General features: G+C 36.6%; 1 protein-coding gene across 1 annotated transcript in view; it reads left to right on the forward strand.

The window, feature by feature from the left end:
* Positions 1–23370, forward strand: part of aacs (acetoacetyl-CoA synthetase) — a 39253-nt gene extending 15883 nt beyond the window's left edge. Inside the window, exons 10-18 of the mRNA XM_032578850.1 lie at positions 1370–1494; positions 10240–10304; positions 13309–13431; positions 19012–19125; positions 19873–19998; positions 20110–20179; positions 20839–20897; positions 21092–21294; positions 21405–23370. Coding sequence (XP_032434741.1) covers positions 1370–1494; positions 10240–10304; positions 13309–13431; positions 19012–19125; positions 19873–19998; positions 20110–20179; positions 20839–20897; positions 21092–21294; positions 21405–21542 — 1023 coding nt within the window. The 3' untranslated portion in view covers positions 21543–23370. The remainder of the gene's footprint in view (positions 1–1369; positions 1495–10239; positions 10305–13308; positions 13432–19011; positions 19126–19872; positions 19999–20109; positions 20180–20838; positions 20898–21091; positions 21295–21404) is intronic.
* Positions 23371–24150: the final 780 nt, after the last annotated feature.

Below are 24150 nucleotides of genomic sequence, written 5' to 3' on the forward strand. Positions count from 1 at the left end.
GTAAATGTGTAGCCAGTCATCTCTTCCTCCTTTTGAACAGAAGGAACTTCCCTGTAGTGTTCAGCAGACAGGGGAACTGAGAATACATATTCAGGAAATCATTAAATTCTTTTAAAAAATAAATAAAGAATTGAGTTAGACTTTAGGGCTGTCACACACTTTGTGATAAAAATCATCCTGAGCAGTCTTGATATAAAATCTTGATTCTATTATGTCACGCCATATGACGCCAGATGCAAGACTTTATGATTTATTTCTGCAGCAGAATCATGCCAGAGAAGTCTGACAAATCTGTCCCAACAATGCATGGGATGTAAGTGGAGGTTTTTGCTTCCAATATTAGAGTCGGACTTTGAAAAGAAGCAGAGGAAGATGAGGAGAAGTAGGCAGATGTGGAAGCGCTAATAATACAGCAGTCACATTTCACAAGTTCTTCTGAAACTATTAAAACTCTTTTGTATATTTGTTGTATGTGGCATTTGGACTTGAGATTACCAGCCAAATAAGCAAACCTGGACACCACTGATTTAATATGTTGATGAAAAAATGTCAAACTTTAGATTTTATGATTGTTATGTTTTATTTGGGTCAGTTAAATTCAAGTTGTAATTCCTGAGAACAAAGCTGCCTATGTTTTCCACAAACTGATCACTCCACTTTATCTTCTGTATGGAAATGCATCAGTCCATGTCTTGTTAAAACTCTGCAACTTGGATCAATCTAGCACCTCTCAACAAAATCAGAAAACAAAAGATGTTAACTTTAAAAAAACAGCAAAGTTTTCTTTAAATTAAAAGCATAACATTTGGATTTTTGTGGAGAATTGTTTGGTTTCACATCTCAATGTGTGGCCCACAGCCCATAAAATGTACAAGTTTAAAATATGTAAACTTTTCTTCCTCCCCTTTCAAAAAACAGGTTTTCATATGATAAACTTCTGTTTTATTGAGTTTTAGAAGCAATTAACTCTATTATTGAGTCTCCATGCTTTTGCTGCGAAGAATTCATTTTATCTACTAGTCCCAAATCACCACAAAACTTTGATTTCTGCTTGAGGTTGATGATTAGCCTACTTTCAACAGAGAGATCAACTGTCTGACCAAAAGTGTCGCCACTACTTGGTATTGTTAAAGCCGCTGTTTTAGCCCTGCAGATGCTTTTTCACAAAGTGGAATCAATATTCGCATTATTAGTACCAACGGAGAGTGCCGCCAAAGCTGCACCGCAGCATGCTGCCAAATGAGAAACGCAATCATGCGAATCACTGTCTGCGGGAGTCGTCCATTTATCCATGTTGATGACAAAAGGAGTGTTTATTTCAGATAACTTATCAGTGTGGATGGATCTGTGTCTATGTGTGTTTTCTTAGACCGGCTGGATGATGTGGAACTGGCTGGTGTCTGCTCTGGCAGTGGGGGCCTCAGTGGTTTTGTACGATGGTTCACCGCTAATGCCAACAGCCAATGTGCTGTGGAACCTGACGGACAAGCTGGGGTGAGTTAGCAACGCACACATGCACAAAAAACATACAAAGTGGATAGAGTGACTTCAGGAAAAACAAGGTGACAGGAATGTTGTGTTGTTTATGGGAAGGAAATCATCCTAGGAGTGATAAGAGTTTTTTTTTATTACAGATTTTTTCCAAATGGGCTACCTTTTCATTTAGGGACACAGAGGAGTTTGACATTGAAAAGAAATAAAGTTTCCTTTTGAAATTGTAATTTGAATGTTTTCGGTCCCCTGCGAGGTTTGGGAATGTTATTGGTGAAAATATTAAGCAAATGGATTTCAAATGAGGAAAACAATAGTTGTTTTTCATTCCTGCTACAGAACAATCCTCCACAGTTATTACTGTTCCTGGTAAACATACGTACATAAACAGGTTTAAAATAATGTCACCGTACATTCTTACAAATATAAATAGTTGAAAAAATACAACAAAAATTTATGTGCATTATTTCAGATCGGAGGAATAAACCCCACTGTGTCAAAATTATCAGTACATGGAAATTGACATTCCTATAAAAATAAATAAAAATGAAATAGTTTAAAATGTAACTTATTCTTTATATTTTAAAGCTAGAGTGTCAATAAATCTTATGTCCTGCACTTAATGTTTCCTTGTAAAATACTTATTTCAACACACACAGATACATTTCTCTTCTTTAGCCACCCTTCAAAATGGGAAAGAGAAGAGACCATGGCATTAAAGAAAGACAGATGTGTGTTGAAGCGCTGAGACAAATAAAACTCCTTAATACCTACAGTAAATTTCAACTCTATATAAATAAAAAAAATATATATGTTCTTAAGTTGATCAAATAGTCCTGTAACAATCTATTATTGTTCATTTAAGCTAGATTTTATTTTTCAGTTAGAATCTTGGCGTCTTCAAACAAATTAAAATAAAAATTTTACTGCAGTTTAAGAGAAAATTCAATACAATCAATGTAATACCGACTTTGCTTGATGGTATAAACACCTAAATGTGATTAACTTGTTTTCTTCATTTTAAAAACACTGTCATGTCTAAAAGTTGAAAGTGAAGATTAATAAAAGAGTGTCTGAAACATTAGTATGTCTGTTTATTGATTAATGAGATGCAGGAAAATGTAGATATATAAATAGAGAGAGCATTTTTTTTTTTTAAAACCCACAGAATCAATGAACTGCTTATCTAATTGAGAACTTGTACACGCATGCATGCAGAAGGATGGTCATGAATAAAGATTTGTTCAGGGTTTAATGGGTTTTTAGATGGCAGATCAAATTTACTTAGTAAGCTTTTGTTTTCCATTTACTGACTCAGCATTTATTGGAAAAGAACATAGGAGGAAAGAGGGTATTGAAAATTAAATGTAAAGAACAGGACAGTTTAGGCATCATTAGTGTGTTTTTGAAATACAGACAACATCAAAAACATAGACAAAACAACTGAATTTAGTAGTACTTTTTATTCTGTTCAGAATCTTTTTTTCTTTTGCTACTCTAGTCTTCCAGAGTGTTACAATAACAAGCAAATATTAGCCTTTTAGTTAGTAAATCTTCTCAGAAAACTAGCCTGCAGTCTGTTGCTTAACAGAAATGCAAATCACATTTTTTCAACTCTACTTTTAAAGCAGTGATACCTTTATAGCAGTGCTGGGTGCCGCTCACTCTGCTTTCACACTGCAGCTGTTCATGGCTGTTCATGCTTTTCACCACTGAAAAATAGTAAAATTTGTCGCTGGTTAAATGTGGAGATCTTTATTCAGACAGCTGAGCATCACTGCACAGCAACAGGTGTGGGAGAGCAGTGCTGCATTACTTCATGCTTCATACAGCTGCAGATAACCCCAGTCATCTCCGCTCTTTCTTCTCTGTCATTAAAGAGTCCTTAAGCTGTTGGAACCACAGTTTGATGTTTAGCAGTTTAAAACAGCCAGGTTACACCTAATAACCAAATCATGTCTATGCTTCAGTTAAGTGAGCTCAGCTTTATGTATTATGGATTTGGTCCACTTTTAAAATAGATGTGGCTGCAAGTTTGGTTGCCAAATCTTCTGCTGATCAGTATAAAAACATTTGTAATAACTCTAGTTTCTTTACAACCCCCCTTTTTTTCCATTCCTAAAGAAATATTCTCACACACCACCTTCCTTAATAAAACACATACAATATTTACAACAGATCTTGTCTTGGCTAAATGTCCTTTTGCTGTTCCCATTCCCACTTTCAATACCATAAACACTACTTTATAAATCCTATTCATCAATCTGTAAGAGCAAAAGTATTAAAGTGTGTAGATGTGTGAGCTGGATGAAATGTGCTGTGATGGGTTTAATTTGTATACGACAAATAGTATGAACATATGTTTTCCTTCACTATGGGTTTTTAAGATTGTGTGCTTTGTCAGAGTACATTCTAAGCATTTCCAATTAAAACTTTAGAAAGGTTTATGTAAGTCGTAAAGGAGTTGGATGATTGCTGCCAAAATACTTTTAGCAGCCGTGTTTTTAATTGTCTTTGTGAAATGAAGCCCCTGAGCAGTTTTTAAGATAACTTCTTGTTTTTTTTTTTTAGTGAAATTGTCAGTCTGATTATGTTGTATCCTGTTCCTTCAAGCTGCTTAGGGACACAGTGATCTAACTGCCTAAATATAGCGCCTCACAGAATTGTTCATACCCCTATAACTTTTTATCATTTTATCACATTATTACCATAAACTTCAATGTATTTTATTACAGTTTTATGTCAAACTCCAACACAAATCAGTACATAATTACAAAGTAACATGACAATTCTTGTTTAATTCTTGCTAAATGTCTCAAGCTTATTCTGATTGGATTGTTAGCATTCTTAAACATCATCTTTTTTTTTTTTACAGATTCTCAGTTTAATTTAGATCTAGACTTTGACTGGCTCATTGTATAACATGACTATACTTTCAGATAAGTCCTTCTGTTTTGCTCTGGTTGTATGTTTTTGGTCTTGTGTACAATGTCCCAGTTGCAAATGAGAGCTTGGATTCAATATTTGGTAGATCATTTATTTCAACTGTGGTGCATTTTGGTAATAAATATGGCCTGTTTGACGGATTCCAGATGCTATTTGTGCCGACAACTGATGTTGCTTTTGAGTAGCTTAGATACCAAATATCAGAGAGTGGAGTAGGAAATTGTGATATTGATAAGAAAGAAAATAATCTGAAAATCATAATTAGTATCAACATTGCAATTTTCAGCAAAAGCAAACTTAGATTTTCCAATCCCACCCATCACCATATGAGAATGATGTGTTAAAGGTAATGTGAGGGTTAATCTACCATTCACTTGTATTTTCTAACAAGTAGCAGGTTATAATAGACAAACTGTATTTATTATAAGATTAAATTATGTGCAGGTGGACTCACTTTAGTAATTTAGTTACAGCTGAAGGTATTCAGTTTAGGGATTCTGGGGTATCAAAGAGGGGGTGTTATTTTTCCCTTCCACTTTACAATTGTGCACCACTTTGTGTTTATCATTTAAAATCTCGATAAAATACAATGAGATTTGGTTGGAATGTGACAAAAGGATTATGAATAGATTTTTTTGGTGCATTTTAAAAACCAATAATATAGCCTAATATTTGATAAAGTTTCCAATTCATTCTACAATAAATAACAGCTCTTTCGACTAATGAAAAACCAAAGATTCAATATTTAAGAACAAAGTTTTTTAGAGATAGTAATAATTGATAAAAACAAACCAATATTATTAAGTCCACAGGAAGCCTTGTCAGCCCTTACTCCTTTCTGCACTTGGTTTGTCCTTAAGCAAATATATCTGAAGCATATATTTGCTTCAAATATATTTGCAGCAAAATGACTAAAATGACAAAGTGAATTTTGTCATTTTAGTCCATGACTGTGACTGTGCATTGCTGTCCACACTCTGTCAGGCAGATGTTACAAAAAAGTACCACAGTCAGCAAAAGTGAGACTTAAACGCAGTGATACCTGTGTGAAACATCTTTACAGATGACACATTGCGTTCAGCAAGGAAGGGAATAATAGAAAGGACATTTTGACACCCTGGAAGTTTCAAAACTGCAAAGAAAGACTGCTCCTGCAAAAATCTTTGACAGGAACTATTAGTAGATTCCAAAGTTACTGATGTCTGTTTAAATGTTCTTAGTGAGTTGAGCATTTATAATATGATGTCATTTAATTTTTTTTAATGGGGAAACTTCAATGAACAGGATTGGGATATACTAAGCAAAAGTGCCCATACAGAAGTGCGTAATAAAAAACAACTCTTATGACAGAAAGATGGATAATACCTTAAATTGTGAGAAACCTGAACCAATTAGGTGCTGATATTGCTACCTTAGACATATTCTTTAGAACCTGAAGGCAGTGGGGGGAAAATAAAACCCTCTGGGAAGACTGCCATAAATTTTACAGTTTTTCCTTCTGAACTGACGTCGGACTTTTTAATTGGAGCTGAAACTGTCAAAGACCTGAAAAATGTAAAACCTACTGTTAGGCTTTGCCTCTCACCTTGGATTTTGTTAGTCATTTGTGTGATGCTAATAATTTAATTGCTCCCGTGCCTCAATTTTTTGAGCTATTGACTTTTAATGCTACTTTTAAAATATTTTTTGGAGTAAAAATTGATAATGATTCATGCAGTATTGTGTTAGAATGTTAAAGAATAGTCATAGTGAAAGGCTGATATTGGTGGTATTTTTGATCACTACATGAAATGAAGCTCTAAAGAGGCTAACCAAGGAACGCCATAAAGTTCAAGTTCTATCATCTACAAATAAATTCCTGGTAATCTCCAGTTTTTTCTCATAGATTTTTTTTACAAACTTCTGGTTGAAGTAATTTTACTTTTTAAATTAAGAAAACAGATTAAGTTATTATTTTTTCCACCTGTGCCACTGTCAAAACTACTGTTATTTGCAGCCATAAAAGATTTTTACGGTGATTTCTGTGTTGATCATTATCCTGCTGAAAGACCCAGTGACAATCCATAATTTCTTTACAAGATGAGTTCATCATGTTTTTATTTTAAATGTTTGAGACATTTCAAAGTGGTTGCAATGCCATGCAGAATCACGGCGTCCTGAGCCTCTGTCTCTTCAACCCACCTGGAGTACTTGTCGGAAAAAAGCTCTTAGTTTCAGTTAAAATCCCAGGAGACATTATGAAACAACCAGAAGCCACCTTAAACATTTCATAATTTGTTATGGAGTATCTGTTGCAACTTTTGTCTCATCAAACTGAAGCATACAGCTCCTCATAAGGTCCCATTAATTAATATATTTACATGTTTCCATTTGTGCTAGTTGACCTCAGTACCACTCTGTGTTGCAATTTTCTAACAGTGAGCTTTGGCGATTCCCTTGCCATCCACAAGATAAAAAAAAAAACATTACTTGAATGGCATATTTTCTGTCTTTTACATTTTTAGGAATACTACAATAAAAAAGTATTTTTAAGGGTGTTTTACACACCTCTTCCAGGGATGCCAGTAATTTTGAAGGGCACTCCATGCTCTGACAGAGACTGCAATCTCTTGATACAGTGTGAAGCATAGAACATCTGAATGCACTGACAACTTCCCATGAGCAAGGTGTACATAGGAAAGATTTTAGTGAAACTATCCCGCCGGACCAAAGTGGAAACAGAATTGAATGTATTCCTGTGTGTAGCAAAGAAAAGGTTACAGCATTTAATTTCTGACAGGTTCCATGTGTGAATGTGCCTCCTGAAGCTTCTGTGTTCTCAGAGGATCTTCTTGTCTCTTCAATCTCTTGTCCATTTGTGTCAAATCCTGATGTGGCGGTAGATTATTTTTAACAAGACTGAAACTACAGTTTATTCATTGTTCAGTTATTGACAGTGTAAAATGTCAATTGCTCTTCTTTAGGACAAAGAACTAGTAAAGTTTAAGTTATTGTGTCATAGAGTTCAGTATACCCACACTGGGAAGAAAAATGAAAAATTAAATGCGTGCAATATCTAAACAAAATGTATAATTTCTTAAAAATAGGACACTATAATTGCAAGGCTCTAATTGGCCTATTTGCCACTAGGTTAAAATTCGTATTAGTATTAGTATGTGTTAAAATTACAAAAAGATCCACTTTTTCTACCTTTCAGAACCGCTTAAATATTTGCTAATCTTAAAACTGTATTCTTCCAAGCAGCAGTTTTGCGTGGTTCCTTTTTGTCCAGGACATCTGTAAAGAGAGCAAAGGCTCTTATTTACACCCCAGTGACTTACTTGCCAGAGAACAAATAGAAAGGTAGTCTAGAATAGACGCAATGAAAAGTGGAGCTTCGGCTGCTGCATCACGACATGGAGCGGGGACGCATAATGCAATAATTGCTCTGAGGTGTTTTTGTGTCTGATTGCTTTTGAGCATCTCTTATTGATTTAGCAGCTTCCAGTTACACGTCCCTCTTGAAATGCACACGTCGGGTCATGCTGTCACACAACCCTCAGAGGCAAAGACTCACAGCTTCTCCTCCTCCCTCCATCTTAAACACCCAATTAGCAGCCGCACCTGGCCACCTGCCTCCAATCAGAGCGGCGGGGCTGTTTCCATGGCAGCAAGCAACGAACAAATCCAGATGCAGATAGGGGGTCAGGGATGATGGATAAAAGAGAGATGGACTTTGTGTGCAGATGACAAACAGATTTGGGTGAGGAGCGTCATCTGTGGAATCAGATGGCTGCAACTAAATGTGGAGATCAGGTACTAACTGTTCTAAAGGAATCATGCCTTATTAATTGGATTAATTTCATGAAGTTTAATCTGAAAATATGTATGTGTATATTTGAGGTGTATGGTTAAATTTTGGCCAGTATGTATAATTAATACTCACTAAATTCAAGTTTGTTCACTCAGTTCTTATTTATACAACATACATTCTCAATAAGTTTTAAAATCCCTCCACCCCAAAACTGTTCAAAAACATCAGTGAATTATGGTAATTGTCGGCCTTTGTCCTTTTGCATGTGTATAACTTCAGACCAGAAAGTACATTATGTTTTATTTAACTCAGATGTATTAAAATTGTAATGAAGTGGAATTGATTCGGATAATCACATACAGCAAACAGAAACCTAACCATGCAATATTATTGTTCTCTTGAAAGAAGAAAACAAAAATCAAAAGGGTTAATACTATGCAAATTTACCAACTTTCATGTATACGCTGTTATACAAAATTGGCAAAATGTCTCCAAATTCTCAGTTTTTAAGAACTTTACTCCAGATTTTCTGCCTTATTGCTCAGAATGGCATCCTGTGGCTGTAGCCAATAGAGAAGTTAATCAGAATCAACATGACCAAGGAGTAAATGCATCAGACACGTGGACGCATCACTGGCTTCATTCCATCCAACACGCGTCTTCTTGGGACCTTTACCACTTCACCCCATCTCACCCCCACCCCGGTCATTCACCCCATCAGCCACATCTATTAACCACAAATGGAACAAATAACAGCTTTCATCACAAACTGATTCTTGGCCATTTGATCAATAAAGCACCAAAGGATTGTGTCTTTCCCATACAGATAGAATTTGGGTTTATTTTTCATTGGAAGAATTGTCTATTACAATGATAAGAGGCAAGTTGATTGATTAAGACTTCAAAAATAACTTGAAAGGCCAAGAATGCAGATATTCCCATTCACAGGGACATTTAAAGGCCCTTTTGTTTGGTTCCAAAATTAAAACCGCCTGTAATGAAAAGTGATGTTTCGCCTCCTCATGCCTTCCACATGTTGTGCAACTGTTGTCAGCTGCCAGGGTGACTTCCATTCACCGAGAAGGAAACTTCTGAAATCATTCAATTTCACGATTGTTAAGTGCAAACATTTTGTCGATACTTTTCCTAGCGGAGCATCTAAAATTGAGACATTTTGTCCTCCTTGTCTGGCCAATACTCTGTAAGTCTTTTTGTGTTTGCTCAGGTGAAAGTCAATTCCCAGTCACCCTTTTCCTCATTTTTTATCAAGGCTTAACTGAGCACACGGGTTGTGTTTCTGCATCACCTTGCTTTACATTTACACAGTGACTCATTCTTCTCCACTGGGAGCTTCCAAGTACAACAGGCAACTGAGCAGCTCCATTGGAGCAGATGGGATTAAGGGCAAAGGCTGCTCAGTAACTTGTGCTCCTTTTAGGCTTTTATTTACATTCAGCTCAGATTCAGTGAACCAATAAATGGACCACGGTTCTGGCTAAGCAGCAATGTCACAGTCACTCCAGCGGTCTTGCATTGGCTCCTTTTATTTTAAAAATGGTTAATTTATCTATTTCTTTACCATTATAAAATTCGTAACCAAAATTTGTGCAAATTCTTAAATAAATTTCATTTCTTTTACTAATGTTCTTTTTAAGTGTTCAATGGTGTTAATAGATAATAATATGAGAGTGTTAAATTTTTTGGGCATGTTATTGCATGGTCCAAAAAAGGAGAGTGTGTACATTTTTTTTTCTTGCAGAAGGTTCCAGAAAAACATCTGGAATGTTCTTCATTTATCCAGCAATGTGTGCTTCACAATTTAGAGTACAAAACATGTATGTAGGAGGCTATAAATGGTTACGAAGATTCTTGAAACCTCTGATGCAAATCTATTCTTTTCCCAGAAAACTAATCTTCTGTGTTTAGAATGACCTATTGAGGAATTATTCATTTTTCTGTCTTTTTTTTTCCAAACAGTTCATGTCTGTGTCCACTTTTCTCATTTCTAGCATCACCATCTTTGGCACCGGGGCTAAGTGGCTGTCTTTGGTGCAGGAGAAGAACCTCAAACCTTGTGAGTAACCCATCCACAGCACACACACGCATTAACTTTGAGGGGAAAACACAAACATAGATATACCAAAGAGCTTCTAAGAAAAACCCACTTATGTACTCTTAGAGAATGAAATATGAAGTGACTATGAAAAAAACGGACATTTTATTTATGTTTATTTTTGTCGACCAAAACGGTTCCAATGCAGTAGTTACCAAGAGTAGCTTAGAAAAATGTGAATTCCCTTGAACTTTTACACATTTTCTTAGTCATTAAATCCACTCACTCCAGTGTATTTTCTTTTAATTTAATGTGACTAATATGTTGTGCATTTGTATGCAACCCTGTATGACACCTTTAAATAAAATCCATCACAACAAATTGTTTTCAGAAGTCACCTAATGGGTGTAGGGCATCTGTCAAACATGGGAAAAACAGCACTGTGGTCAGATTAGAGTACAGTTTTACTACTTAAGCCATGGAAAGTTTTATGTGTTCTGGAAAAATAAACACTGGACATTGTCTTAATATCCATCCTGAATCCGCAAGTAGGTGAATTTCCAGGAATAATTTGGATTTATGTTACACAGAAAAATGCGAAAACAGATTTGTCTGTGAATGTTGTACGAATAAGTGTTGATTAGAATGGCCCAGTGTCTTGACCTAAATCCAATATACAATATCTAGTAATAATTATTACTGTTCGGAGATTCTTTCAATCCATTCTTCCTAATGTTGACCTAAAGAAAAACAGTAATGGCAGAGAGAAGTGATTCTACAAAAACTCTGACAAATTTTCCAGATTTTCATTTGTCAAAAGTTAGAAAGCTCTGTATTATTATCCTTCCAGATTACAATTACACCCTATATTGTGGTGATCTTCATATATGAAACCTCAACAGAATTTCACTGGAGTTTGATATTTGTGAAATATATGAGGAAATAACAATGTTAGAAGATTATTCAAACTCATTGAATTGAATTTTGTTTTAATGGTGCAGCGTCGAAACTTGGGCTGCATTCACAGATTTTTAACTGAACGGAAAAACACAATTTCAAAATATTTGTCTGAACATTAGCAGGGATTTTAATATGAGCAGTTGATATTTATAAATCCTCAATAAAACAGGGAAGTTCAACTCCTTTCATTTAAATGCTGTTCAGAGTTCAGAATGTGACCGATCTTTGTGGCTCTTTTTTATTTCTAGTCACGATTCTAAGTATTCAAAAATAGCAACTGTTGTTAAAAATAGTGTTTATTAATTAGACTTTTCTTTGTTTTTCTTTGATCCATGAAACAGACTCTGTCATTTGTGTAGATAAACTGTCTACCCTCACTTCAGATTAATGAAGAAAACTGAGACAAAACACAGGGAGCTTCAGATCTTTTCGAATGAAACCAGTTAACGTAGCGTGAGCTACAGAACTGGTCTTGCACTTAAGTGTTAAAGTCCCGAAAGACATAATCTTTTTTTTTTTTTTGCCTTCTCCTTCCCAAGCCACTTGATCCAGCTGGCATTGTTTATGTGTGTGGGGTGTGTATGCAAGTGTGTGTGTTTGGATTCTTATTAGTAAGAGACGGAAGCAAAGGGAGATGTTTCTAGCTGTGTGAGTTTAAGATTGGGTATGTGTGTTTGTAGCGTTCAAGCATGACTTGACGGGGCTCGATTTAGGAAGCGTCTTCACTGACTGCCCCAGTGGAGAAGCCTTTTTTCCTGAGCTGACATTTGGACTGGACACCTGGAGGCATGGTGGGGGGTTGCAGAAGTTCCCACTGTGTCTAGGCGTGTGTGTATGTGTGTGTGTACACTTGTGGGGTGAGGGTCGGTTGCTGGAAGCCTCTCGGTTCACAGGGTGTTATTGGCATGTGGTTTGGGCATCTGTGGGTAACATAGAGCATGTGCATAGATCCTGGGGATGACACCTAAAGTGTGTGTGTGCATGTGTGTTTCAGTAAATAGGGGCTTGTAGGCTCTGTCACAGCAGGGTGGCTAACTGCAATAACACAACATGTTGGGGTGCCAGGAGCCACAGCTGTTCGCAGGTGCTTGCCCACTTTTTTGTGTGCCGATTCCTAATTTGGTTGAAATTATTGCCGCCTGCAACTGTATCTGCTTTTTTGATCCAGCTGCTACTGTGATAAGTGAATTACAGCAGTGATCACAAGACAAAGCATGGAATTATTTCAGAAAATTGTTAGCAGAAGTTGGGAGTTGTTTTGTCATCACAACAATAGTATTTCAATTTCCTTTGTTTTTTTTTTGCAAAAACGCAAATTAGTCTGTAGGTGGGGTTTAATGTAACGGGTGAAAAAGAAGAAATTTTACAAAGCTGTAACCAGGTTAATTTGGAAATTACGACTACTACATACCTAAACACATTTTACTGCACCTGCTGTGATCATGTGCAGTTGATAACCTCCCATTTACAGCATCTCTATCAATTACCGTATACGGTTGAATACCTACTTGTGATCTTTTAGTGACCAACTGATGAAGATTGTTGTGTGACTGATGCTGAGATTTAAACTTCAGGGCAGCTAATTGCAGAAATTACAGACAAATTATTGTTTAAAGATTACTAATATCAGGCTGTTTTACCACTTTTTAACATAGATAACATGATAGAAGGACAACAGTAGTCACAATCAAGATATGCAGAATACCATCTATAAAATCTGTGTATCAGCAGCAAAGAATATACTGTACAATTCAGGTACAAAACTTGAGAAGGGTTATTCAGAAAGTTTTAAAAGACCTACAGAAAGTATGGACATCTATTGATTAACACCACTTTAAAAGGTTACCAAATGTTTGGGTCTTTGGAAAGAGAAGAAATGAGGTGATGTAACTTTTGCACAGTACTTAACATGCTGTAAAATTACCTGACAAATATCATACATTTTGGAAACAATGTACTAATGTGTTCATTCTGTTTGAAAATTAAAAGAGCAACTATTTCGGAAGCAGTTATTAAAATGTTTTCTTACTTTTTTTTTTTTTTACTTAACCTTCCTCTCGCTCAGCGGAATCGCACGACCTTCAGTCTCTTCATACCATACTGTCCACTGGATCGCCACTCAAACCTCAGAGCTACGACTACGTCTATCGCTGCATCAAGAGCACCGTGCTGCTGGGCTCCATCTCAGGTAAACAAACTATGTTAACGTTAGACATATGAAGATCTGAGTTTTCCACAAAAAAGAAAACAAGCTTTGGTCTTTCAATCATCTCTTCTTTACTTTTTCTCATTTCTCTACTTCTCTTTTTGTCTTCATATGGGGTCAGATTCTTTCATGTTCAGTTAATTTTTTCTTTATGGTCAGAGTATCAGGATCTGTAGAGATAAACAAAAAGGCACAGATGGCACTGATACTGAAACCTGTGAAATAGCTGAAATACAGTTTAAAAATATTCAAGCTGTATGTTACCATATAAAGATGTGGGTATCTTTCTGTAATGAGTAAAAGCTGAACTTGAAGAGAAAAAAAAGATTCATGAATTCTTCTGGTTTGGAATCTCTTAACAGCCATTTATATGACAAACATGCACTGAAATACAATTTGACAAGAGTAATAGGCTATAATTTGTAAGCCTCTGAAAGAAAATTAGAAATTAACTTCTGAGGGTCTACAGAAGAAATGGTTATCAAGTTCTAATAACTGCAGCCAAATATTCAAAGATTTAGGTATATTGCAGGTGAAAATCTCACAAAAGACCCGGTTCACCCCCTTTTCTGCCTTGTCGAGCAGAAAATAAGGAGCTAGACTTTGGGTGAGGAGTCTCAATAAGTGTTGCAGAGGCATTGGACGAGAACCAACATTAGGCAGAAATGAAAAATTTAGAAAAGTTGAGTTAAAACGTCCCCTAATTTCAAACCTTCCACTTGAGAGATTTCTAATGTTCAGTAATTTGGGCTTTTGCGAAACCTCCAGGATCAGAATTTATTAAGCTGATATGTTGGATAGGGCTTATTCACCACTTTCTTTCAAGTGAGTTGTAAAGCTGCAGCAAAGCAAGTAGTCAGATTAAAATGTGGAATTCTTCTAAAGAACTGTTAAATAGGAAGGATGGTCAGATTAAAGGTGGCGTAGTTTTCCCTTCTTTAAGAAGCTGATTGATCTCAAGTTATAAACTCAGTTTCAAAACTAAAAACTGGTTTGTAGCACTGCTCAGCATTCTTTTGTGATGCAAAATTAGCAACAAAGCATATGTGACACTAACACAAAGGGCTGGCGCAAACAAAGAAAATTTCAGCAAGATAATATATATATAGCTGCGTATTCATCACAGCACAGTCATGCACCAAAAAACTCACACACAGCCTCTCTCAGCCTCCTTTGTGATTTTGACAGGTCAATAGAATGCTATCTGTCTATTTCAGTTAGTCCTGAAACGTTTAACATTTAGCAGAGGCTGGGTGACTGACATCGAATGCACATCAGCATATACACCCACACTTATGTACGCACATATTCACATGCACCCGGACGAACACACAAGCTCCCGTTGACATGCAAGACGAGAGAGTGGACATGGGCGTCGACCTGAGTGCCAATCATTAAACGGAAATGTTGAAAGGCAAAGAGCAGAACTGTACACAACAAGAATGACTGGAGTTATTTTTCACAACTTTTTTTACATACTGTTCACATTCATATTTGTTATATAGTATGCATTACACAAGCTTGCTAAACCAACATCATGTTGAGGATTGGCAGAGAGAACATGCAAACTCCATGCAGAAAGACCCCGGCCTGGAATCAAACCCAGGACCTTCTTGCTGCAAGGCAACAGTGCTACTAACTGCGCCACTGTGCAGCCATTTTGCTAAATTATTATATAATTTATTAGCTGTTGTTGAGAAAAATCCTGAGACTTTTGGACTTCTCGGTGGCACAGGTAAAATAGCACTTTTTTAAAGCTGGGTTTGCAAACTTTGTGGTTTGGTTCCTTCAACTGTTTCAATAAAAGAAATAAACATAAACTGTAGATGAAATGTAAGAGGTAAAGGATATTTTTCTAGATTTGAGAAAAAAAATTGTTGGTGTGCCTACGTATTTATCCGACCATTTTCAATATGCTGTCCTGTTTAAAGAAAAGCATCCTCACAGCGTGGTGTGTTCAGGGTGTCTCTGCAGCACATGCTGTTTTGCCTTTAAGCCAAAAAGTTCAAATTTGTTCTCGTGTAACCAGAGCACCTCGTTTGGTGTCTCTGACGTGGCTTGTGCCAAACTGCAAATAAGATTTATTATAGCTTTCCAGCAATCTCACCACTCTTGCATGAAGACCAGATTTGTGGAATGCACAAATACTAGATGCCTTATAACCTGAGGAGCAGATCAGCTTCTCTAAAGTTGCATTGGGCTTTCTGGCTGTTTTTCTGCAAATAATGCTCCTATTGCTGTCATTTTAGATGGACAACCATGTCATGGTTGGTTTGCAAGTAGTGCCATGCTCTTTCCATTTTGTCCTGATTATTTGAAAAGTGCTCTAAGAGATGTTGAAAGTTTTTTGATACAGTCTTGCTTAAAATCTAACTCTAAGTAATTTACAAATAGACCATGATATTTATTTTGTAATTATTGAGAAAGGAGCATGTTTATACAATGATTTTTTTTATTTACTTCATGCTTCATTTTCACTGTAAATAATGTAAGAGTATGCGTTTGTGAATTACTGGTGTTCATGATGGGCCTTATGTTACTAATTAAGCAGCTTCTAAAGACAGTTTGACAGTTTCAATTGTACATATTTATAGTTAATAGGGTAAAAAAAAGGTTGAATCCACACAAAATTTTAAGGATTTTTGATTTAAAAACAGTCACTTTCTTTCCACTTAACTATTATTTATGACTTTCTGTTGATCTACCACATGAGAACCAAAACATGTATATTGTTGTTTGACATTGTAACAGTAAAATGTGATAACCTTCTTGAAAAAGTACTTGCAAGGTGTTATGAATTATGTTTTATGAAAAAGGTCTGATTATGCATAATCATTTTATACACAGAGGGTTAAACTGAAATTGAACTGCCTGTTCAGTCTTTTGACCTAAAGCTATCTTAGAAAAATGACTTGTTTGACTAAACTTCCGCTCTTATCAAAGTGTTTTAATATTTTTTCACAGCCTACATTGTTATGCTGGCAATTAGTATCGTGGATTCATCATTTTAGAGTGAGATTTTGTTCTCTGTGTTAATGTGTGTTTGTTAGTCGGAAAAGCTGGTCCCCTTGTCGCCAAGGGCATCAGCAGGCTGCAGCCCTCTTGGCTGCCAACCGCCCTAACCTTGACCCCCGAGGTCATCAACTCCGTTGGTGTGTGTGTGTGTGCGCATGTGTGATAGGACTTATCACAGCATATGTGCCACTGTGACCACTGCCTGGTGGCATATGTGAAGGGCCGCTGTGTAGATTTCACCCTGTGCCACTGTGTGTCGACTCCAGAATATACTGTATATACAAACTTTCCACGCAGTTGTTTAAAGGTTATGGAGATTTTATTTGCATTATGAACCATTTCCTCAAAGATGCTGTGTTTTTTAGGGTGTTTGGGTGTGTTTGTGTGTGTCCCTGCCAGCATGAACGTGGCTTTCTCCTCACCAGGTGGTTTTAACACTGTCACTGCTGGATTCCCTGGATTCTAATGTACCTCCGTCTGACTGTCCATATGTCGCCTCTATGCTCCCCTCTTACTCCATCTCCTTTGGGGACTACGTGTTTCTGCAAGTTGTTTGAATCTGTGACTTTCACAATATGCTTTCTTTGTACAATCTACTTAAAAAAAACCATGAATGCAGCCGAAGATTAAATATGGTGGTTGAAGCGTTAGTTTGTGGCAGTTGGCGGCTTTGTCTGGCCCTGAAATGTCCCAGAGGATGTTCAAAGCCTTTACACCTCCACATACACACACATTCATAGTGGAAAAAACACCAACTGAAGAGTGCTGCTTGGAGCATAAGATCAATGTGACAAGCTAGCTTCTTGTTTATACGCACGGTCTTTGCACAAGGAATGGAACGGAAAGCATCCCAAGAAAGCCACAGCGACTTTTGCTTTTAAATATACTTCTCTGTGTATTTGCTTGCATGTTTGTGCCCACCTATGCAGATGAGAGTAACAATAAGATAATTGTCTATCTTCCCACTTTAAGTGTGTTTGTGTGTAATCAGAAGACAATGTTTCCTCTTTCTCCAGGGAGCCAATTAAAGCTCAATAAAGAACCTGGCAGACAGACACAGAGACTGAGTGTAAAGAACAGATAGAAAAGGAAGAGAAAGAGAAAGAGAGGGAGGAGCAGTAGAAGGGCAGGGAGCGAGGGTACAAGATGGATGGATGTAGCCTGTGATACAGAGAGGAGCGACGCAGGGAGGTAGAGAGCGAACAATGGGAGGGGAGATGAATAGAGTGTGTCAGGAATAGTTGATGATTGGAGGGTAGAAAGAGATAAATAGGTACGTGTATCTATGTGAGTGTGTGTGTCATCATGACAGTCTTAGGAAGGTGTTGGAAAGGAGAACTCCTAAATAGGTCAGCGGAGGTGGAGCAGTGCGCTAACACCGCCAGTTTGCGGTAGCAGTTCCAGACAGATGCTACGACAAATTGAAGTAATGTCCACGGCCCAGTGGTCTCTGGAGACACAGGGATGCTGCTGTAAGCTGCAGCTCTGAGCATTTCAGGTACAGTAGCTTGTGTGAAACAGAGCTGCAAACAGGAGCAAAAGTTCAAAACTGAAATTACTAATTTAACTTGATGTTTGTGGGACGGTCACTGGTGTCAAGTTACACCAAGATCTAAAAAAAAAGTTAGTTTCAAAAGTGCTAAAAAATTGTAGTCAAAGCTACTGGGAGGAGATGTCAGAGAAAGATTTTTTTTTTTTCTCATTCCTGCTTGAGGCATATAGTGACACAGCAATATACTCTTGCTACACATTGCCGGTCAGCTGGCTGAACGAAAGCTTTTTTTTCTTGCTTGCATAAATTATTTTTAAAAAAATGTCCAAAAACACCATCATCATAACATAGCAACTAAAGGTAAACCTGTTTTAAAGCAGCCTGTAAGCGACAAGCAGCATATCCATAAAGCAGCTGATGTTGGGCTTACAGGATGCTTAGCTAATTAACCAGCTACCATCAGCTTGTTAGACTTCTGTTTCTCTTTGATGAGCAGAAGGTATAATTTACTGTGGAATACACTTGGAAGCACCAGCTAAACATAGAAAATGTATGATTTAATGATTTAAATCTAAATACCAATTAATGATGTTATCACTAACACTTTTAATAGTTTACTAATCCGTGTTGTGAGATTAGAAATAACCTCTGCTTTTGTTTTAAGTCAAAGCAATTTGATCACAGTACACATATTGGATAGAAATTGCATTGTAAAAATTTCAAACATGTGAAACTATGCAATTTTTACTCAGTATTTCCAGACCATTAGCAACTTATACACTTCCATGCCTCTTTGAGCTGGATTTGAAATAACTCTGATAGGTTGGTATTATAATGGCTAAGAAAACATAAAACTTTCAATTAAGAAAGGTCAAGAGTTTGACTTTCCTAAATCCGAGCCTCAATAAAACAGTTGTGTTCAGTCAGAAAACATATATGAAGAATATTCTGTGTAAACTGAGAAGACGAGTAGTGAAATGAATCTACTAATACAAAATAAACACAAGTTGTGGCAATTTTCATTAACAGCTGTTTGTATTTATATTTCTCCCCAGGTGGGACTGATATAGTTTCGTGTTTCATGGGCCAAAACCCAACGGTTCCAGTGTACCGGGGCGAGATTCAGTCAAGAAACCTCGGCATGGCTGTGGAAGCCTGGAGTCCTGAGGGTAAGACGATGTGAACGTGTTTGGTGTGGGAGAATCTCCCAGTAAATTAATGCCTTTCTTTTAGTCTTCAGTCTAAGTTTAGCAGCTGTTAAATTGTAGGAAAGCTGCAATATGGATAAAAATTAATAGTAAGCACATTTATTGCCCATGAGATGCCCTTGAACTTCTAATTTGCTTTTGAAGCCCAACAACAAACTAAATTTTCAAGATTTAATTTAAGGAGAACCTTATGTGCATTATAGATTAATAAGTTATGAAAGTATATATCAACTAATAAAAGATAAGGCAGTGTGAAATCAACTTTCCCTGGAGAAATGCCATCACAAATAACTGGGAAACAGTATTTCTAATAGCAATGTATCAAAAACAAGTTTTTTTTTCTTGTAGTAGTTTGTTGGGAGTTTTGAAAGTCCTTTATATTTTTTCATTGATTTTAGCCCATCATTCCCCAGCTCCCTTCTGCAGGCTGTTTCTGCCACCTCAAAGGAAAGTGGACTGAGGGATCATTTGAAGCCGTTCAGCCTGGGATTATTTCACTCAGTGTTTAAGGCTTTAACCCTTTCCTGCGGAGCGGTTAGGGCTGTGTAGAATCACACAGTGTTCTAGGCAGTGTGTTGGACATATTCTGCTGCTCTGCACAACTATTAATTACTGCTCAGTTAAATTTATTTTTAGTGTTTGCTGCAGTATAAGCTATAAAATGTTATTGATGAAAAATGTGATTTTGTGTGTGTTGGTTATAACCAGGTAAGCCAGTTTGGGGCGAGAGCGGTGAACTTGTCTGCCTGAAGCCAATCCCCTGCCAACCCACTCACTTCTGGAATGATGAGAATGGGAGCAAATACCACAAAGCTTACTTTTCTACATTTCCTGGTAAACGCACAGTAAACATTCAAACAAGAAAACCCACGTCAGATAATCAGTTTTTATGTACAATTTAGAGTAATAGTAAAAGTAATGGTTTTGATTGTTGTTGTGCTTTAGGTGTGTGGGCCCATGGAGATTATTGCAAAATCAACCCAAAGACAGGAGGCATCGTCATGCTTGGGAGAAGGTCAGTTGTGTCACCATTTTGCTCACAGAAGATCAGTTATAGTAAATATTGAAACCAAGTATTTTTTTTTATCATTGTAGTTTTACTTAATTTCTTTTTTAAGCAATGCAGCTGAAGAGGTTTTTATTTGTATTATATCAGTTATTACAGAGAAAAAAGTCAGGTTTTGATGCTTTTCCGACTACAGTTTGTATTCAACTCAAGTTATTTAAATAGAACCAATTCACAGCAAATACAAGGCAACATTTCTAATTCATATTGAAGGACATATTTGGTGTAATGTCACTGTAGTCACATTCAATACTATTTTTAAATTCATTGATGTTTATTGGTGCTCACATGGAACCAACAGTGAGGAAAAAATGTCAAACTACAAAGTTCTATAAAAAAATAATTACAGTTTTTTATCTCAATAAATACATTTTTTATCATAAATTGCTTTTCCCTGACAACAATAATCAACACTGCAATTATCCATTTCTAACTTTTTATGAGACATTACAGCTATGGAAATAACTAGAAAAATGCACTATTTTGAATTATATATGGAAAAAGCTAGTGGAAAAAAATTTTCTTTTAGCTTTGCATATTTCACTTTTTGTTCTTTCTGGTAGTAGTATATGTATAGTACACATAGTAAACCTGTGATTGTACTGCAGCGATGGCACACTGAATCCCAACGGAGTTCGCTTTGGGAGCTCAGAGATCTACAACATCGGTGAGTTTTAAGGACGGAGGCAAAAAGGAGGGCAAAATCATTGTTATGATAATAATTTAGCTTAGATGCTCTTTTAGTTCTTAGGAGCAAAAGAAAACAATTGTCTAAAAATGAAATTTTTCCCACCTCTTGTCTCGCATATGCTCTTCTCATTTTTGTTTTTCCGTCTTCTTCTTTGCTTTCCTTTCTTGCAGTGGAGGCTTTCGAGGAAGTGTCAGACAGTCTTTGTGTGCCCCAGTACAATGCAGATGGAGAGGAAAGAGTTATTTTGTTCTTAAAGATGGCTCCTGGAAAGCCCTTCTATCCGGAGCTGGTGACAAAGATTAAAGGAGCCATCAGAAAAGCTTTGTCTGCCCGACACATCCCCGCCTTGCTCCTGGAGACAAAAGACATTCCCGTAAGAGATCTTGAATATCAGTCAGATATGTATAAAACTATCAGATCGTCTTAAAGACAGCAGGAGTCAGCTGCCGCTGGAATGACAGCCTTTGTTTCCCCTCTTGGCAGTACACCATCAGCGGGAAGAAGGTGGAGGTTGCTGTGAAGCAGATCATTGCTGGTCGGGAGGTTGCACAGAGAGGAGCGTTCTCCAACCCTGACTCACTGGACCTCTACAAGAACATTCCTGAGCTGCAAAACTATTAAACATACATGACTGAGGAGAGACTCTACAAACATCAATTTGAATAAAACTGTCTTGGGTAGAGGGAGGGATGGTGGAAAATGGAGGTACTCTGGGATTTATGGTTAGCAGAAATGGGAACAAGTGTTTTTAAAATAATAGGGAATTACATCATTGCGTAATAAGCTGATGGTACAATGCAGGGAGACTTTACACCATGAGGTACACTGGTCGATAGGCAAGCTTTAAATACTGTCTTTATGCTGCTGCTCATAGTGTGTCAGGCTGTTTAAATAAATGTTAACAAAATTAAACTCTGGGTGTAATGTGATGTGCACAGCAGTGCTTGTGAGTCGGCTTATCCTGTAAAGCTTGCTATGAAAACTTTTAAGCGCAGCATTAAGTGTTTGCGTTCACAGTTTGATTTTCATCATCCTTTAAAGAATCTCATCTCTCTGCAGTTCTCATCTCTACCCCTTATGCTGCTTCAGAGAAGCTTTAGGAATACAATCTGGGAAGGTGTGCAGAAAAATACTCATAAAGCTTCATTTCATGCCAGCAGATCATTGTTGTATGGTGTGCATTGCTTTATTGATGTATGTCTGTGCATATATATGCATATTAATAAGACGACTAATGTATATTTTTGGAAGATGAACTTGTGTTTATAATTATGCATTCAAATATAACCGTCTAAACATAACCAAAGGTTGGGATTCTGTTTATATCTTGCATGAAATGTCAAAGTTTACTAAAGATAATTAGGAATCCTGGATGCACTCACAGCACTGCCTGTTTTTCACATCTCTTTATATGGTTCCATTGAAATCTGTTTTAATTTTATTTTTAATAGCTAACCTCGGTTGGTTCAGTGTTTCTTCCTACTTGAATACTGTCCTGTTTTACAATGTTGATATGGAAGTTCTCCTTTTGTTGTGCGTTTCTACCAGTTTAGCACCTTTATTGCACCAGTTATGTACAAAATAGGCCAAGTTTGATCATAATTGATGGAAATCTTGTCATATTCTCAAGTGGATGTAGGTTTGGTGCTTTGACTGGGCCACTATTTTGCTGCCCCTAAGATTTCCTTCCAGAATTGTTTGGTTTTTAGCTCCATCCTGTTTACTGTCCCCCATGTGGGTTTGGGAATCGTCCTATAACTTAAACCATCTGTATTCTCTTGAACTTCAGAATGACAAGGTACTTTCTCTTGATTTAGCACATCCGATTCAAGATGTGGTCATATTGTGACCAAATGTGAAACTTTAATGGGTACGACTACGTTTTTAAGACACTATGGTTTTGATCAAAATTGATCTGCTTTTCTGTACATTAGTTCTGTACAAACTAATGTTTTTGTTAGTGATTATCTACAACATCACATGTGTCATAGCTTTTTAAATGTCGTTTCTCTTTAATAGATGTTTAATTTTTTTACACTAGGAAAATGTATTTATTCAAAGCCTTTTTTTTGGTATGGGTTGGAGATCAGATGAATGAACTGAAACAGGTTTGCATTATTGGTCAGTATAAAATAGAAAAAACTGGCAGTCACTGGAAATGTGCCTGACTTAAATGTGAATTTTTGACATTTCACATACAAGGAGCATTTCATAGCATTCACTTGTTTTCTGATTGTCACAGTACTCTGTGGTAGGTGGCTTGAATGCAAATATTTTGTGATTTTTTGCTGTTCATCACTAACATATTTTCAAATTAATTACATTTTTCACAGGAGTCCTGTAAAATGAAACCGTATCCCCATACCAATGTTTCATTGACAGTATGCGTGATGTTATTTTGTTCTGTTTAAATAAATAAATATTGGTTCTTTTATGAACAAAAGGATCAGAGGTTGGAGGTTCCCATGTTACTACATGCATTGGTGTTTAAGACAGGACTTATAAAACTGAAAGCAAAAAGATTAAAATTATTGTTCTTTATATTATATACAGTATAATCTATATATATTATACTTCTATTCCATTGTAATAGATTCCATTGTAAGCTCACGTTTAGTTAACTGATTGGCTACAGTTTTCTGGGTTAAATGAAAATAAACTGGATTAGTATTTGGATAGTTTGTTTTAGCCTAATCAAATCATATGTATTTATAAAGGATACTAAAATGGGAGGGATTGATCAAAGTGCTGTACAACAAGAGAATAAGTAAAAACAGACATTAAACCATTTTAGACATCACAACAGAAATATCTGTCAGAAATTTGAAGATTTGGTTTCTATGCTGACTTTGAAGGAGCTCTAAACTTGACGTCTTACTATGATGTCAAGGACAAAAAAAGGAAGAAAAAGTCCAAGGCATGCAGAACTTTCTTCTTGTTTTTGCACCTTAAGCTAAACCCCAAACACACATTTTTCTGTAATTGGGGAATATGTAGAGGTCTAGTTTGACTTAGGAGTTCCTTCCCTGTGTATTTGCTAATTAATGCTAGTTTTGAAGTTTTAACCAAGACTTTCTTAACTGTTTGTATCAATATTTTCAGTTTGGTTCCAGTTTATGGTAAATGGAGTATCCCTTTATCACATCAGCAAATCCGTGCTCTTCACACTGATACCGGCTGATTGGTGTTGTTCAAGTTTGCAGTTCATGATAAAACTTTGGGATGAAGA

The sequence above is a fragment of the Xiphophorus hellerii genome, chromosome 12, assembly GCF_003331165.1.
Source record: "Xiphophorus hellerii strain 12219 chromosome 12, Xiphophorus_hellerii-4.1, whole genome shotgun sequence".
NCBI classification, from domain to species: domain Eukaryota; kingdom Metazoa; phylum Chordata; class Actinopteri; order Cyprinodontiformes; family Poeciliidae; genus Xiphophorus; species Xiphophorus hellerii.